This window comes from Acartia tonsa, chromosome 5 (genome assembly GCF_053477335.1).
Source record: "Acartia tonsa isolate MP-2025a chromosome 5, ASM5347733v1, whole genome shotgun sequence".
Classification (NCBI taxonomy): domain Eukaryota; kingdom Metazoa; phylum Arthropoda; class Copepoda; order Calanoida; family Acartiidae; genus Acartia; species Acartia tonsa.
In genome coordinates this window covers 32,865,136-32,884,302 of record NC_137264.1, presented here as the reverse complement: position 1 = coordinate 32,884,302, position 19,167 = coordinate 32,865,136, and the positions used below count along the sequence as shown (strand labels likewise).

At 30.5% G+C, this 19,167-nt stretch overlaps 1 protein-coding gene across 5 annotated transcripts in view; it reads right to left on the bottom strand.

The window, feature by feature from the left end:
• Nucleotides 1–685, bottom strand: part of nompB (intraflagellar transport protein 88-like protein nompB) — a 54,821-nt gene extending 54,136 nt beyond the window's left edge. For 3 of the 5 annotated variants that reach the window (XM_080162356.1, XM_080162357.1, XM_080162360.1), the window contains exon 1: nucleotides 360–514. In XM_080162356.1, the coding sequence (XP_080018482.1) occupies nucleotides 360–416 (57 nt within the window). In that variant the 5' untranslated portion in view covers nucleotides 417–514. Of the gene's footprint in view, nucleotides 1–359; nucleotides 515–548 lie in introns of those variants that run through there. The other 2 variants (XM_080162358.1, XM_080162359.1) reach the window with 1 other exon arrangement.
• Nucleotides 686–19,167: the final 18,482 nt, after the last annotated feature.

Here is a 19,167-nt window from a genome sequence, read left to right as displayed (position 1 = left end):
ACGGTGGTAGGCCTACAAATGATCTGGAATAGTCATTACTCAATAATGCACAGTAATCTCGCAGTGCACATAAATGCATGAAAAAGACTTATTTTATGTGTTTTTCTAAAGTGAAGCTTTCCCAGTGCTTCATTGGATTTTAGCTATTCCAGATAATTTACAGGCCGTCTAATGCCTAAAACTTTGTGCGTTGGCAATTAGCTACCTTTAATGTTCATAGTTTTTTTTTGTGTAGATAATCGTTACTAGGAACATATTACCGTAAATTAAATTACTTTGACATAATACAATATTTAATCATTCGATTACTAATGAACGTTTTATGTATCATAATAAAATTATAATTCCTTTTAGAATACCTTTGAATAAGACCTGGGTAAAACACCATTAGTTACCATTTTCAAATACTCAAACATGTTAAATAATTTTTGCGTTAAAACTACATTTTAACTTATTAAATTGACATTACGCATTACATTAAACACTTGAAACTAATAAGCTTTCCTAAAAATGCAGAATATAAGTTGGTATGAAAACGTAAGAGTTACCTATACTAATAAGAGTGCCCAATTATGTTTATGTATATAGAATGAGGCACCCGTGTGTAAGTTAGACCAGTATTTCCTTTTTATCACTGTGAAGCATGCAGCCGCTACTCTATAATTGCATGGAATTTAGAAAGCTGTCAACAAACCAACTATATGTACATTAGTTACATTCAAACAGATTTGGTTTTCTACCTGGCTTTCCTTTCTTTTTAGCATTGACGAATAATTCTATTAATAATATTTACAGACGTTCTTAGTAAATTCCCTTAACAGAAACGAAGCAACTCTATAATTCACTTTGTCCGTCCGTCAGTTTGTTCGTTACGCTATGGGGGAAATGTGACATTAATGGCTGCTTTTTAAGATAAATTGATGATTTTTTATGTTAAAATACTCCTAAAATAAAAAAAGCATCTAGTATAACCCTTACTTTGTACGTGAGTCCGTCGGTAATTACTACTTATACTATTATATTTATTATTCCTTTCCTCTTTTTTTATCACTGAACATCTGCTTTGTTCCGTTTGTTCATCCATAATTTTTGTGCTTAGCTTCTTATGTAAGTTATCATCCTTTTATATAATATATGTCTAATATTTATACAAAATGACCTTTAAGAAAAATTATAGACATAAGTTTAATATTTATGCTTTTCCAAATTAGCTATTTTCAGGCCCTTGGGTTGTCTGATCTAAATTTTTTTCTTTTCGTTTAAATAGCTTGTTGTATATGGCATGCTCTTATATTTTATAGAGCAAATTCTCTTGGAAGGGTTGAGGTACTCTCCCCCAAAAGTTCAAAACCTCACCCGGACTTACAAAAGCTTCACTGTAAAGGCTAACCATAAAGATTTAGTGGTTAGAGAGTTTCTTCAGTACAGACAGCCAGACGGAAAACTTGTGTGTGTGTGGGGATTAATGGGAATTTTTGAATACCCCCATGGAGAAAAACATTTCAGAAATAAACTTTTTTTTCCCAATTTCCCCTCTCTCTTAGATTTTAACAGTCCCCCTTTAAATTCCTGTGCACGCACCGCGTTTACTAGCAATGCATCGGTCTACAAATTTGAACATATTAAAAACTTGAGGACTATTGAAAGTTTTAATATCTTTTCATATCAGGAATCTTAAGTAATAGGACATAGATGATAAATTGATGAATATTGCCAAGTACAATAAACAAGACAACTGGTGGAAAAATTTGCAACAAATTTTGTTTAGATTTACAAATTAATATTCTGCTTATTAAGTTCTGACACGAACAAGTGTTAATGTTCGTTTGTCCAACCGTCTGATTTTAGAGTTTTGCCTTTTGAAATGTTGTCATCCTTTTTAAAAAAGGCAATGTTAATATTATCAATTAACCAGAAATCATGTCATTAAATTGTACTGAAAGATGTTTGAGTGAACTCACGGGTATAAAAATTATTTATGGAGTTGCTATGCTATCTAATAAGTACACTTTCTTCTGTTTTTATTTGATATAACACAAGGATGACAACTCACTACATCCATAAAAGCGAAGATAAAAAAAATACATTCAAGTAAATTTAATAACACATATAGAGTATCAACCCAATTAGTATTTAACATTTTGTGGTCTAAACAAAAATTTTATTAAAATTTATTCAAAAATTATCAAAATATTTACAATTTAACACTTGTTTGCTTACAAAATTTTACCTAATGGTTCAAGGAATTAGTATTCCAAACAAGGATGACAACATCCATAAGTAGCGAAGCACAAAAAATCGTTGATGGGAATACGTACAGGTAGATTTAAAAGGTTTTTACTAAAATCAAGAATAGATTTATTGGATAAAATAAACATGAAACCTTGTTTTATTTTGCATGATGACGATGGTCAAAGTAAATTATATTAAAGATGCTCATAACAATGGGAAAGATTATTTTGTTACTGATATCCCATAAAAGTTTGAAAATTGCATAAAAAAAAAACAAAGATATGGGGAAATATGTAAAACATATAAAAAATAGCCAAAAACCTGATAAAAGGCAGTCTGGCCGTCATGGTTGTTTTATTAAAACGACAAAAAAATTAAATCCTTAACTTAAAAAATTTGGAAAATCGGACCATATACACTGAAGATATGGAAAAAAGTGTTAAATATATAAAAATAGCCTAAAACCTGCCAAAAAGGCAGTCTGGCAGTCATGGTTACTTTGTTTAAAAGACGGGAAATTTAATTTTGATATCTATAACTGAAAAATTTTGAAAATCGGACTATAAACACTGAAGATATGGAGAAAAATGTTAAATATATAAAAAACAGCCTTAAACCTGCTAAAAAGGCAGTCTGGCCATCATGATTGTTTTCTTTTAAAGACGGGAAATTCAATTTTGATATCTATAACTGAAAAGATTTTGAAAATCGGACCATAAACACTGAAGATATGGAGAAAAATGTGAAAAATATAAAAATAGCCTAAAACCTGCTAAAGAGGCAGTCTGGCCCTTATGGTTGTTCCTTTAAACGACGGGAAATTTAATTTTGATATCTGTAACTGAAAAAATTTTGAAAATCGGACCATAAACACTGAAGATATGGAGAAAAATGTGAAAAATATTAAAATAGCCTAAAACCTGCCAAAAATCGGTCCGAACGCCAATGATGTTTTATAGTCAATTGTGCTCCTTAATGATGGGAATGTTGTCAAAAAAATTCAGCATTCTATCTTTTATAGGAGCTGAGTAAATCCCATTTCCCCCATAGCGTTACGGACGGACGGACTGACTGACGGACGGACTGACTGACGGACGGACAAAGTGAATTATAGAGTAGCTTCGCTACTAAAAAGTCACTGGGATAATAATATCAAATAAAAAAAGATACACGGCCTTTCTGGTATTGGTTATACGTGAAGTCGTCAGGCCAAGTTTAAAAACGATAAGAGCTATCCGTTACAGACCGACCCAAATAAAGAAATGCTTCGCTTTTAAAAATACAATATAAAACATAAAAGCATATTATCTAAAGTGGTTAGTTATATCACAAAACAAATACTATTATGTAAAACAAATACATAATAGAAAAACACAAAATAGTTATTTATTTCAATTTTATTTTTCGTGAAAAATTGTTTGTAATACAATATGATACACGATTTTTCAGAATAGCTGAAAATAAAAATTCAACCGTAATCGGTTTAATTAAGAAATATTTAAAAAAAAACAGACTTATTTACTTATTGAAATTAAGTATTTTTTACCTTGAATAGAGGCATCTAGAGCATTACTGTAAAGGAAAATCACATATTTGCAAGATCTTTCCGAAATAAAACACTGGCATCCTGTTACTTTATATAAGGATACCTTTAATGTTACAAGATGCCTGTAGATGCCTGCTGACAAGAAATATTAAACTCCCAAGAGATTATTTAAAATAAATGTGTTTAAATTTTTGGGTGCCATAATTTCAACCTAAACAGCAACATACGAAATTAATTTAACCGCCAAAATCTGAAAAGCTTAAGAACTTAAGATTGCTAAAATCGACTTTCTATTAATAATGCTAAGTAGTAGGATATCTATCTGTCCTACTGTCTGTCTGTACATCAGTCTATATGAAGCTTAAGATCTCAGTAACTGCTAAATCTACAAGGTGGAACACCCCCTCCGGATAATTTATCCTTTTTATGTAATCATTTGCAATTTTAAGTTCGGCGGTTTTAATAAACCGTTTTGTACGAAAAGGGAGAAAATCATAAATTTTCATAGAGCATAAATTTATATTCTTGTTGAGAGAAAAAGGGATAAATGGATATATAACTGGTATTAAAAATAGTGCAATTTAATTTTTGTATAGTTCCCATAGTATCATCATAGTAAAATAGGGAAAGAATTAGAAATAGTTTATATTACATTGTGGTATAAGTTCTAACATTTTACACTTGAAATCGATAGGACAATTCTAACATGTCTAATTTAACAATAAGAGCTATCCGTTACGAACGCACATAGTTGTATATCCCTGTATCCCTGAGATATAACATATATATGATTTTATACTTGATTAGTATAGTATTAGTTTCTAGTTGTACATCCCTGTATCCCTGAGATATAACATATATATAATTTTATACTTGATTAGTATAGTATTAGTTTATAGTTGTACATCCCTGTATCCCTGAGATATAACATATATATGATTTTATATTTGATTAGTATAGTATTAGTTTCTAGTTGTACATCCCTGTATCCCTGAGATATAACATATATATGATTTTATACTTGATTAGTATAGTATTAGTTTCTAGTTGTACATCCCTGTATCCCTGAGATATAACATATATATAATTTTATACTTGATTAGTATAGTATTAGTTTCTAGTTGTACATCCCTGTATCCCTGAGATATAACATATATATGATTTTATACTTGATTAGTATAGTATTAGTTTCTAGTTGTACATCCCTGTATCCCTGAGATATAACATATATATAATTTTATACTTGATTAGTATAGTATTAGTTTATAGTTGTACATCCCTGTGTCCCTGAGATATAACATATATATGATTTTATACTTGATTAGTATAGTATTAGTTTCTAGTTGTACATCCCTGTATCCCTGAGATATAACATATATATGATTTTATACTTGATTAGTATAGTATTAGTTTCTAGTTGTACATCCCTGTATCCCTGAGATATAACACATATATGATATTATACTTGATTAGTATAGTATTAGTTTCTAGTTGTACATCCCTGTATCCCTGAGATATAACATATATATGATATTATACTTGATTAGTATAGTATTAGTTTCTAGTTGTACATCCCTGTATCCCTGAGATATAACACATATATGATATTATACTTGATTAGTATAGTATTAGTTTCTAGTTGTACATCCCTGTATCCCTGAGATATAACACATATATGATATTATACTTGATTAGTATAGTATTAGTTTATAGTTGTACATATTGTATCCCTGAGATATAACACAGGCCTATACAATTTTATACTTCATTAGTCAGCAAAGTGGAAGACCACACTAGGACAAAATGTTAAATTTTTTCCCCCAATTTAAATTTTTTTCAAAGTCTAACATTATTTGCTTTTAAAGTTATGGTGACCATTGACTAACGTCTCTAATTGGTTCCGCTACCGTTTGGTTTTAGGGAAGATTTTCAAAATGATTTTAAAAACAAGAATAGCAACATCAATTAAAACGAAGCCTTGAAATCAAACACTAGAACAAACGAACCTATCATTGGTCATTGTATTGCATGAGGTAATTTTTTACAAGCTGCTTTCATTTTCAGGATGTTTCGTATGCCGCTAAACGTGGAGGAAGTTCCCAAACACTTTTTTCGCAAACTAAAATTTAATAATTTTCTTTCTGAATATTCCATAGTACATGGTTTGCATATTTTATGTTATCATCCATTTTCTTCTCAACACGCGTCCTGTTATCAGGGATTTCAAGGAATGAGACGATCATTTGTTTGGGTACCAGTTTGATTTACAGTCCAATGTCCCTTTCATCCCTGACTGTAACACATTATCAGGGAGGTAGGAGTTTATAATCACATTCTCTTATTCATTGACTCAAAACTTTGGATACTGTATTGGATTTTGATTTGTTGATTCCAAACTAGTAATGTCCCAACTTTTTAACCAATAATTTTTATCTACATTATGTTTTTTTGTACATCATGATTGAGTACGTTTATCAATTTATTATCGATTATCTTATATCTTAAACTGTTTTTAACCTATTTTTTTATCATATATCAAAAATATACTATGACACCAGTAGAATCAGACTGCAGAGCCCAAATTTGAATTAAGTCCCCAATAAACTTTTTTTGGGGGATTTAAAAATCAATTTTATATGTTGCTGTGATCATTTGATGGAAGCAAAAGCATTTTTTAGTTTGGGGTTAAATTGTTTCTTACAGAACAATTTGATGTGATTCAGATTATATCAATACAACAATAAAAACTCTACTCTGTTCGATGCAAATAATTTTTTTCTAAAACAATATTTTAGATAGAAGAAATTTAACATTAAAATAAAACATATTATTCTGAAGTCTGAACCAATTAGAAGTCTCGTTTCATTTCAGTTTTTTACAATTCAAAAAAGAGTGTTTTCACAAAGTGACTCATTTCCAATGTAGTTAAATAATTTTTATTTAATTAAAATGAAAAGAATGAAAACCATACACATAAAAGATACATGCTTTTTAAAAATATTTTAAAAAATAAGTTTAAATAATCTTATATTTTATCATATTTGTATATGTGACAAAAAAAATTTGTTGTATTGGGTAAACGTTTGTTGTCATCTTACGGTGAACTGAAATTAGTTTCCGAATGTGAACACATTTTCCTAGGTGTTTCCCAATCCTAGCTCAATATTTGCTACTAGCTAAAAAACCTTCAAACTTCCAAAAAAAAATCTAAATTTGAAAAATTAAAACTTTGAATGTATAATGTATAAATCGTTAATACATTCAAATTTTGATTTTTTTTTGAAGTTTGAAGGTTTTTTAGCTAGTAGCAAATATTGAGATAGGATTGGGAAACACCTAGGAAAATGTGTTCACATTCGGAAACTAATTTCAGTTCATCCATCTTACACTATTTAACCCTTTACAGCCAATTTTTTTGTGTTTTAAATAAGTGAAAAAATAAATGAAATCAAAAGGCCTAATTTTACTCTATACCAGAATACTATATATATGAAGCAAAACACTCTAAAAGCTATGAATTTTACCCAAATAAAAAAAGACCTTTTGCTCTGATCCAAAAGGACCACAGCAACAGTAAAAATTAATTTTTAAATCCCCTCAAAAAAGTTTATTGGGGACTTAATTCAAATTTAGGCTCTGCAGTTTAATTCTACTGGTGTCATAGTATATTTTTGATATATGTTTTAAAAATAGGTTAAAAACAGTTTAAGATCCCTGCGCGTTATAGTGTAATATAATATTCACAAATTCAAATAGCTACCAATTTCTAACATTTAAAAAAAATCGAATATCCGCAGTCTAAATTTAAATAGTTATAGAAGGCCTACTACAAAATTTTTAGTAGCGAAGCTACTCTATAATTCACTCTATTAGTCAGACTGTCAGTAAGTCCGTAACGCTATGGGGAAAACGGGATTTTCTCGGCTACTATTAAAGATAGACAGCTGAAATTTTTTGACAACATTCCCATCATTAAGGAGCACAATTAACTATAACACATCAATGGCGGTTGGACCGCTTTTTAGCAGGTTTTAGGTTATTTTTATATTTTAACATTTTTCTCCATGTCTTCAGTGTTTATGGTCCGATTAAAAAAATCATGTCATAGATATCAAAATTAAATTTCCCGCCGATTAAAGAAAACAACCATGACGGTCCGACTACCTTTTAGCAGGTTTTAGGCTATTTTTATAGTTTTCACATTTTTCCTAATTTCTTTGGTGTTTATGGTCCGATTTTCAAAATTTTTGAAGTTATAGATATTCAAAATTAAATTTTCTGCCCTTTTAAGAAAACAAACATGGCGGTCAGACTTCCTTTTAGCAGGTTTTTGGCTTTTTCATATGTTTTACATATTTCCCCATATTTTAGGTGTTTTTTGTCAAATTTTCAATTTTTTGGGGATATCAGTATCAAAAGAAAATTTCTTATTGTTGTGTGAGCATCTTTTATGTAATTTATTGACCGTCGTCATCATACAAAATAAAAAAAGGTTTCATGTTTATTTTCTCCGATAAATCTATTCTTTATTTTTAAAAGATACACTTTAAATCTACTTGTACGTATTCCCATCTACGATTTTTTATGCTTCGCTACATATGGATGTTGAAGTAAGATATCATCAATACTTTGAAAAAAATTAAATTCTTTACAAAATTCAAAATTCCTTAGCTTATATTTTTCCACTTTCCACAGCATGTTGTTTTCTGGCGTTTTCCCTCAAAGTGGCTTGTTGAGCAAAGAACACCCAAACCCCTCTCATTATTTAATGAAATTGAAAAAAAAGGGAAGGGTAGTTTTTCAAATTCAAATTCAAATATTTATTGGGACAAAACAACATATACATTTAATATCAACATTTATAAATGATAATTAGATTGCATTAAGAATTTATTAATAAACTATTTTTTGTACACAAAGAATACTATAGGTTTAACACAATATAATACAAAAATCCACGGACTGACAAACGTTCCTTTTTTTTTATTAATTTAGGTTAATTCAGGTTAGGTCAATTTAGGTAATGGGTAAACTTCACAGGGTTGGGGCACCGCAGCATAGGCCCGGCAGGATAAGGGCCCACCTTGCAGGGATTAGGCATAGACCGCCATATTTTGAATTTTTAAAAAAATAGTTGGGGAGAGGGGTTCAGTGCTCGACACGCATTTTCAGGAAAATCACCTGTTTTCTTTTTATAGTTAAAATATAAAATATGATTATACAGCATATTCAACAAGGATTCCATCATTTCCCCACAATTAAAGCTAGTTTCACAGAACCTGTGGTTCTTAACGGACAAGACAAAGGATGATAGATTGCTGTGCATACTTTATGATGGTAGACAAAATAATCTTTATGTAGAATAAAATTATTGGTTGAAACATTTGACATCGCAAGTTTAAACCAACCAACTAAGATTTATTTTAAGTATCCAAAGTTTTAAAGTCAGAACTTGTCTAGCAAACTTTTGGTACAAGTTTAATTTACAGTCCAATTTCCCCCTCCCTCCTCCCTGTTTTTTATTCTGATTTTAGAAGTAAATAAAATTTGGGTGAAAATGATGGTACATCTTTTTACAAACATTCATTGCTCCAGCATTATGTTCTATCCCATTCCCAAATATATTAATATCACATTTTTATAAGCGATTAGAACAGCAAAATATAACATGAGAGCATTATCTAAACTGTCCTACATCTACCATATAATGTTTTATGTAGAGGCTGGGCTCCAAGCATCTTGGAGCTATGTATTCGAAATGTGAATTAAGTAGATAAATAATTTTAAATTGTTGCAATTCCTTTGTTAGTATGAATCATATGTGAATTCATTTAATGTCCAGAATAGGGGAATTTAGATTAAAATATATGAGAAAAAAAATTACTCAATTTTATATTTTATGTGGTATTTTAACAAAAAAAAAATTAAATTTTGAATGCAAGAAAGGCATAATAACAAAAAACATTTTAATAATATGTCAGTTTTTAGTTTTAAGGTTTTGTTAATTGCAATAAAATGTTTTGCTTACAATTTAATAGATTTTACCTATTATATTAATACTTTTCAAATATTGAAGAAATATATTTTTAACTACATAGTCTTTAGATAAAAAATTTTGAATTTAAAAGTTTGAATTCAAAAATATTAGGCGCAAATAAATCTTATTTTCTATATTAAACATTCAGTCTGGACCCCTTTTCTAACTTTTATAAAACTTTAGAATCTTAGAGTTGACAACTGGTAAAGTTTTCTCAGTGCTTTTTGCTATAATATTAAAGAAAATACATTGTCACTTTTTTGCTTTTTATGAATCTGTTTTTTCAGTTACGTTATATTCACATTTATAGCACGTTTCTGCCTAAGTTGGAAGATTCCTGTAACAATTTAGTATAATTAACAATTAAATGCGTAGCAACTGTACATGCAATCAGTTTTTATCCGGACTTCTTTATCATAATCTCTTTCTTCATTATTCAAAGAGTTGTGACCTTATACTTGTGGGTGTGTTCATTTGTCCGACTGGCCAATTAATTGAGCTTTGCTTATAAAGAAGCTTGAAGCCTTGTCTTATGTTTTCTTTTTTTATTAAGTTTTAATATAACTAGATATATCATACTCATATTTGGAACATACCTTGTTCTATGAACTCTAAACAATGCAGAAATCCCCTGATTATAAGTACTTCCAGACAAAGGTCCCACAACCAATGATGATTAGCACTTATTATGAAACTTGACAACACAGTTCTCAGTCTACACAAACATTCAACAAATTTTAATATTTTTAGAACAAAATTTAAATTTCAAGTTTTGTGTTCTTTGTGTGCATATGATTTGAGAATATCATAAGAGAATAAACACACACCCCTCAAAGCAAATGTAGTTTTTAAGAGTTATAAATTTTTTATTTAAATCTAACTATAAAAGATTGTTAAGTCATAGGACACTGCATGCCAAGGTTATCTAAAGAAATTCTCTTATTTGTTAGTTTGAAAACTTGTATCTAATCAAACCTTATTTGAATAGTACCTACCACCTGCATTGTCCAAGCATTTCCACAAATAACATTAATCCACAAAAAAGGTAATTTAGTTGGACATAATTGGTATCGTGTATTAATTTATTAAACATTGTATTATCTGTTCAATTTTCTGATTAATATGGTTAGATCAAGCTGATTATTTCCCTACTAAAGGCATATGAACAATAACATAGAAAATTTATTTTTTTTTCTACTGAAATTTAAAAATTTAGACTTCAAAAATATTGTGTATATTATTTAAAATCTATGTAAAAGATGATAATTAGAGATTAGTAACACAAACAATGTAATAAAACTGTAAAACACTCTATAATAAATATTTATCTACTCACCTGAAAACCTAAATCTTGCTCCAGCCAGGTGTGCATTATTTTAGATTTCAAATATTTGTTTAATATCCCAGTTCTATTTGGAACAGATTAAATCTGTTCCATAATCTCATATCAAAATATTCTTTATTTTTTAACTGCTGAATGTTATTCAGTTAGTAGATATTAAAAAACCCCAAGGATTTTCAGGGATAAGACATTTGAGATAAATAATAATAAAATTACCACTTTTGTAAACTAAAATTATTGAAAAGCTTGGACGCTGGTAATTTGTACAAATCAAGATTCGATAAACAGTATCACAACTTGTATGTAAAAAATTTGGAACTAGCGTATTATTCTGTCCAATGGCTCCTACCTCCTTAAAAATCCAATCTCACAAAACAATATAAATCAAATGTTTGAAAGTTGTATTGTGCCCATGGATACAGGGTTATAATTAAAATGTATAATAGTTTTTATTGAGAAAATATAATAATTTATAAATTAAATATTTTGAAGAATTCTGTTTTGAGCAATGAGCATGTGTATTTATTTAAGTGTTAGATTTTTTTTCTGTTGAAGATTTAAAAAGTTTATATTGTTTATAAAAATTAAAGCATAAGGGAGGGGGTCATAGTACTGTAGGAATCTGGAAGGATAATTTATTTCAGAAAATCTATAACAAGCCTGCTGTGTATATCTGCTAGCACAGAAAAACTAAAATAATGAACAAGCCTAATGTATATATATAATGCATATATGCTAGCTCAGAAACCTACAATAACGAACAAGCCTAATGTTTATAATGCTAGATCAGAAAACCAACAATAATGAACAAGCCTAATGTGTATATATGCTAGCTTAGAAAACCTAAAATAATGAACAAGCCTAATGTTTATACATGCTAGATCAGAAAACCTACAATAATGAATAATCATAATGTGTATATATGATAGCTCAGAAAACCTACAATAATGAACAAGCCTAATGTGTATACATGCTAGCTCATAAAACCTACAATAATGAACAAGCCTAATATGTACATATGCTAGCTCAGAAAACCTACAATAATGAACAAGCCTAATGTGTATACATGCTAGCTCATAAAACCTACAATAATGAACAAGCCTAATGTTTATACATGCTAGCTCAGAAAACCTACAATAATGAACAAGCCTAATGTGTATATATGCCTAAGTGAAAGGTGTTTTATCAAGTATATTCCGATTATTCTTCCCATTCTGTCTCTCAAGTGTATATTGTAATGGATTCCTTTATCTATATTCTATATATGTGTAATACAATATATTAGGGAGGTAGGGGATAGTTAACTGTAAATAACAAAAGTACCAAATGTTTTATAACCGCGTAATCTTATTGGTAAGCTTAAAAAAACACTAGGCTATTTTATTGAATTGATTGGTTATAAACTAGTGGTGTCCAACCTTCAAACCTATAATTTTGATATACATAAGGGGTAATATTTCTATAATCATTGGGGATTTTTTTTTTGGGGGGGAGGGGTAATTTAATAATGTAAAAAGTACCTACCTAATTATGAAATATTTAGTAGGGTAAGGCGGGGCGAACTCGGGTGTTTTTTCGGTTTTTTGAAAAAAATGGGGGTAAAAATTGTTATATTTAAATGTGACCAGGACCATTAGAAAGATCTCGGAAAAGTCTAACAGGTCCTAAAAGGACGTTATCGTAGGACTTTGGGAAATTTGTCAAAATTGATCTAAAAAACGGCACAGACTTCGTCCCGCCTCGAGGCGAAGTCAGTATAGCATTTTCAAGGTTCAAAAAATTGATAACGTATTGATTTTATTACAGCATGCCCTAAAGGTAAAAGTTGCTAAATGTAATAAAGAGCATGCACAAATTTTTTTTCAATTTTTCTACTGAAAAAAATAATTTTTCCGAAGTACGCGAAATTTGACTTTTTTCTCGAAAATTTCACTTTTTTTATAAAAAATTGAAAAAGTTAGTATAAAAAGTCCAAAACCGAGTTCGCCCCGCTTCAGAAAAGGTCAATTTGTGAAAACACTATACAAGCTTTTTTTAAGTTTTAAACGGAAATGGATAGCCCATTAGATGCTTATTAAGTCCCCTGAAGACGTCTAAGCTCTAGCTCTAACAAGTTTTTGTACAACTTACTCTTTTTCCGACCCAAAAAAAATCGAAAAAAAAAAATTTGTTTCGTCCGACTTTGAGACCCAATAAGTACCCTAAAAATTCATCTCACAAAAATTTCATTTTATACTTTTCTGTAGGCAATCTTCTATAATACAAAGTAGAACGATGTCTGTCCGTCTGTCTGTCCGTCTGTCCGTCTGTCCGTCTGTCTGTCCGTCTGAAGCTTAAGATCTCGGTAACCGCTGAACCGAATGGGCTCTACTCTTCAGGGAATATACCTATTGGTCCTGTGGTGGTTTTAAGCTAATTTCTTGGGGGGTGGGACACCCCTAACCACCCCAAAAACAAAAAAATCCCCCCCTTATTTTTTATTTTGCTCTGCTACAGGCTGCCGCAGGCTGCCCTTTATTATTTTTTATTCCAGCATTTATTTTGAATGAAAGAATAGCAACATTCTCTCACTAATAACAATAAATATTAATTTTTTTTATCACCTCTTGGGGCAAAGCCCCTAGAGGCTAGGGGCGAAGCCGCTAGTTTATAATAAGGAACAAATTTGATTTGATGTTTTTTTCTGTCAGTTGATTAGAACATGTCATTTAATGAAAGTGTGTCAAAAATTACCGACTTCACCTCGACACAGAGATCGCCCTTACCCTAGTAAAAATGCGCGTAATCCTTACCAAAAATGTTTTTGGTAAGGATTATTTATTTTGGGGTGGTATTTCTCCCCCCAAAATTGTTTGGTTGGTGGTGGGGGGGGGGGGGTAATCACCACTTTACCCCCCCCCCCCTCCCACTGAACGTTCTTGGATGTATAATAATTTAACTTGTACCTTAAGATTCCTGGCATCATATACAATACATACTTATAAACACTTAAGAATCCACGGAATTTTGTTGTGTTTGAGTACAAAAACAAGACAATAAATCTTAATTACTTTTTAAAATAGTTTTTGTTATTATGCTAACCTTATCATTTCAGAATTCACAATTTTAACTATAAAATAAAGTAAATAATTCTTTGATATCCAACTAGCTTAAAATAAACTTGTTTTAAGGGTGCAACGGACATAGAGTAGCAACGCTTCATAGATTATACCTTATCTTTGTAGGCATCTTCATAAAATAGGCCAATTTCACCATGTCAAAATGGGTTAATTTAAAAAAAAACATTCAAATGCAAAAACCTGATTCATTTTTTCTTTTGTCTATTCAGTTCTCAAACGCCTACCTATTAATATGAATAAGCTTTGCTTCTGTGTGAGGTAATTAATATTTTTCGTAATTTCATACACTTAGATCCAAATAAAGGTAATTACGTGCACAAACCCAGGGAGGGAGGGGACATTGGACTGTAAATTACACCGGTACCCAGATTTTTATATTATTCGTTGGCTTTAAAACTTTTAGTATTTTGTTTATCATAATTGTAAGTCGTCCATTTTCTTATCTCTTCAGACCGCTGGCACAAACCTTAATCAAATATATATCTAATCATACTATGCTTTTGGGCAAACAAAGTTCAAATTCATAACTACACAAAAAAAACATAGACTAATACCATTCTAATTGCAGGATAGTCAATTGCAGGATAGTCAATTTCTGCACAAAATCAACTTTTAAACATTCCATTCATCAAAGTGCCTAGTAACAAAAAGATACATAGGAGGGAGGTTTAATCTTTATAACTAACCCTCAGAGAGGGCCCTAATCCCAAGTGGCCCAATACCCAATACCTGGGGCTACCTTTTACCCAATATAGCCTAAACTAACCTTGGGTAACATACGATAAACGAATAACCCTTACTTACCGCGTAAAGCTGTTTTTTCAAAAAGCGCCAAATTTCTATTAATATAACATAAATTCAGTTTTTATGCACTTTTTTTGCGTAAAATATATAAATTGAACATTTAAACTTTCTTTTTAAAAAGCACAGCATGTACAAACAAAAAAAAACAAGAATGACAGGTGGACAAACAAGCTGAGAAAATCAGCAAAAAACTAAGCTCAAATAAGGAAATTTTTTAGATATTTGTTGCGTCGTATTATAGACAGCTTTACGCAAATAGTAAACCAAATACTTGTAAAATTAATTCGCGTTTTGTTGGCCCTGATGATATTAGTGTAGCTGCGCTAGTAAAAATATAAACCTGCACTATATATTAGACTATAAAAGTTTTAAAGATTTTTAATCAATATAATAGATTTGAAATCTGCATAAAATTTTAAGGATTTTTTATAAAATTCGTTTTTTATATAATTCTTTATTTAAAGGCGCAAATACGATTTAAGTTAATAATTTTTGACCAATAGGATAGCTGGATTGGAAACTACCTACGCTCTAATTGGTTGAAAGATGTACGTCACTTAAGCTTCTCCAATCAGAGCGCAGATAGTTTTCAATCCACCAATCACAGATCTCAAAATTATTTAACTTAATTTGTATTTGCGCCTTTAAATACAGAATTATATAAAAAACTAATTTTATAAAAAATCCTTAAAATTTTATGCAGATTTCAAATCTATTATATTGATTAAAAATCTTTCAAACTTTTATAGTCTACTATATATTAAACCATATCTTAGTAAACGGTGCTTACATATCTGTAAGTGAATATAAGACAGATTAGCCGGTAATATCCTTTAAACCTATAGTGAACCATCAATATCATTCCCTCAGAGGCGGAAGATTTGTTTGAATTGTTTTGCTTAGGTTATCAAGCCTAGGATTTTTGGTTTCATTAGTCTTACATATGTATAAAGGTATATATGTAAGACTTTGTAAACTTTAACTCATAGGCTAGCCTTATAGGATTTGGCCATATGTATTATTTTTAGCTGTTGGTTTTTGGTTAGGTCGTTAAATTGCAGGAGGAGTAGCCCTGCAATGTTTGGACTTATTGATTTAACAATCGGGCTACATTACTTACCTTTTTAAACTTGTAATTTTCTATAACACAAAGTAGCTTGATGTCTGTCTGTCCGTCCGTCTGAAACTTAAGATCTCAGTATCCGCTTAACTAATTGGGCTCTGCTCTTCAGGGAATATAGGTAATGGTCCTGCGATGGATTAAAGCTATTTTATTGGGTGGTGGGATACCCCTAACCTCCCCAAAAAAGAAATCCCCCCCCAAAAAAATATATTTTTATTTTAAAAATGTATTACATATTTTTATATCTTTTATAATTTCTAAGTTTTAGAAATGGGGGGGTTAATGCAACCATCTCGTAATCAATGTATAAATGGCACTTAAAATTCGAATTTTGATCTAAAATTTTGCATGAGTAATCCTTGGTAGGTCTATTTTCCCTAAATCGAAAAAAAAGTTGAAAAAGTAACGGCTAACGGCTCAGCCGTTTAGCCGTTTTTTGGCTATTTTTAGGGCAAATCTGTCATAAATTACGTAGAAATCAACTTTTTGAAACAAATTTTTGCTTTAAATCATGTGAAATGATAAAAATAAACATTTTTTAGATTTCTAGTACCAGCAACTACCGGCTAGAACCGTTTGAAAACGTTTTGGATCGGAAAAGAGCATTATGTGGAGAGAGGTTTCGTGATGGATTTCGCTTGAAAATACCCAACAAATGGCTAAACGGATGAGCCGCCAGCCGTTAGCCGCTACTTTTCCAACTTTTTGTTCGATTTAGGAAAAATAGACCTACCAAGGATAACTCATGGAAAATTTTAGATCAAAATTCGAATTATAAGTGCCATTTATACATTGATTACGAGATGGTTGCATTAAAAACCCCCCCTTTATAAAAATTATTAAAGTTTATAAAAATTTATAAAAATTATTAAAGATACCTACAAAAAAATTATAAATTTTTAAAAAAAAAACTTTAAAATCTCATTAAACCTGTTGGAAAAAGGCCTTTAGATGTGAAGGGCGAAGCCGCTAGTATAAAAAAACTAGCATTTATTAATACCCCATCTATATTTATATTTTTTTTGGGAGGGGGGAGGAAGGGGTTATTGTTTGTTTAATGATCCATTTACGGGATTGTTCCGATTATCCTAGTCAGGGCCACTAAGAGTATGCATGTAAATACTTGAAAAGAAACTCAGTTTTTTTTTATTTCATACATACATACATCCACTAGTTGCAGTCTTATTTTTTGGTTTCCCACAGAGTGATATTCATTTTTTTTTCAAAAATAGACGGGGGTGAGGGAGGGGGCTCAACCGCCACTTGTTAGAAACACCGACCTGGTTTTAAAAAACATTCGATTCCACATGATTTTTTTTTATGACAATGCCACAAATCGGACAACCCCATCATGACCGACAGACATTAGGACACAAACTATTATAGAGTAGCTTCGCTAATAAAAAAAACAATTAAGATTAAGGTAAGAAAAGGGTTTATTAATCTTCAAAGGAAAACACAATTATCAATTAATAATATTTTATAACATATAAAAGAGGTATAATTTAATGTAATACAACATTTCTATTTACAATATTAAACTTCAAAAATTAATCATAAACTAAACTCTAAAAATATTGCTCTGCATAAAAATGGAGGCTTTTCCACAAAGTGCCTGTCGAGCACTAAAAACACCCTTCCCTGATTTTTGAATATGTACATTAAAAAAAGGGTGGAGGGAAGATTTTTTCCCTATATCTAACCAAAATATGTGGGGCTAACCATTAGGTGCTGGCCTACAGTAATAAACAAATAAACGAAAAAAATATCCCTTCCCTTTATTTAAAATTTTAAAAATTATTAAGGGGTTATACGTGCTCAACAAGTCACTATTATGGAAAACTCCCTAAAAGAATGTAGGTTTGACTATAGTAAGGCATTTGATAATATATATAGAAATTATAAAAGTATTTTACTAACAAAAAAGGCTCAAAATGCTAAAATATGAATAAATCACAATGTTTTAATCTCATATAAAGGATCTATTGAATGTACAAGTTTATTTTTATTAAAAGCGAAGCTTTTCTACATTTATGGTGTGACCGTCCATCCACAGCTCTGTAGATATGGAATAGTAATAATTTATACATTTATGGTGTAACTGTGCATCCACAGCTCTGTAGATATGGAATAGTAATAATTTCTACATTTATGGTGTGACTGTCCATCCACAGCTCTGTAGATATGGAATAGTAATAATTTCTAAATTTATGGTGTGACCATCCACAGCTCTGTAGATAAGGAATAGTAATAATTTCTAAATTTATGGTGTGACCATCCACAGCTCTGTAGATAAGGAATAGTAATAATTTCTACATTTATGGTGTGACCGTCCATCCACAGCTCTGTAGATATGGAATAGTAATAATTTCTACATTTATGGTGTGCCCGTCCATCCACAGCTCTGTAGATATGGAATAGTAATAATTTCTACATTTATGGTGTGACTGTGCATCCACAGCTCTGTAGATATGGAATAGTAATAATTTCTACATTTATGGTGTGACTGTGCATCCACAGCTCTGTAGATATGGAATAGTAATAATTTCTACATTTATGGTGTGACTGTGCATCCACAGCTCTGTAGATATGGAATAGTAATAATTTCTACATTTATGGTGTGACCATCCACAGCTCTGTAGATATGGAATAGTAATAATTTCTAAATTTATGGTGTGACCATCCACAGCTCTGTAGATATGGAATAGTAATAATTTCTACATTTATGGTATGACCATCCACAGCTCTGTAGATATGGAATAGTAATAATTTCTACATTTATGATGTGACTGTGCATCCACAGCTCTGTAGATATGGAATAGTAATAACTTCTACATTTATGGTATGACCATCCATCCACAACTCTGTAGATATGGAATAGTAATAATTTCTACATTTATGGTGTGACCATCCATCCACAGCTCTGTAGATATGGAATAGTAATAATTTCTACATTTATGGTGT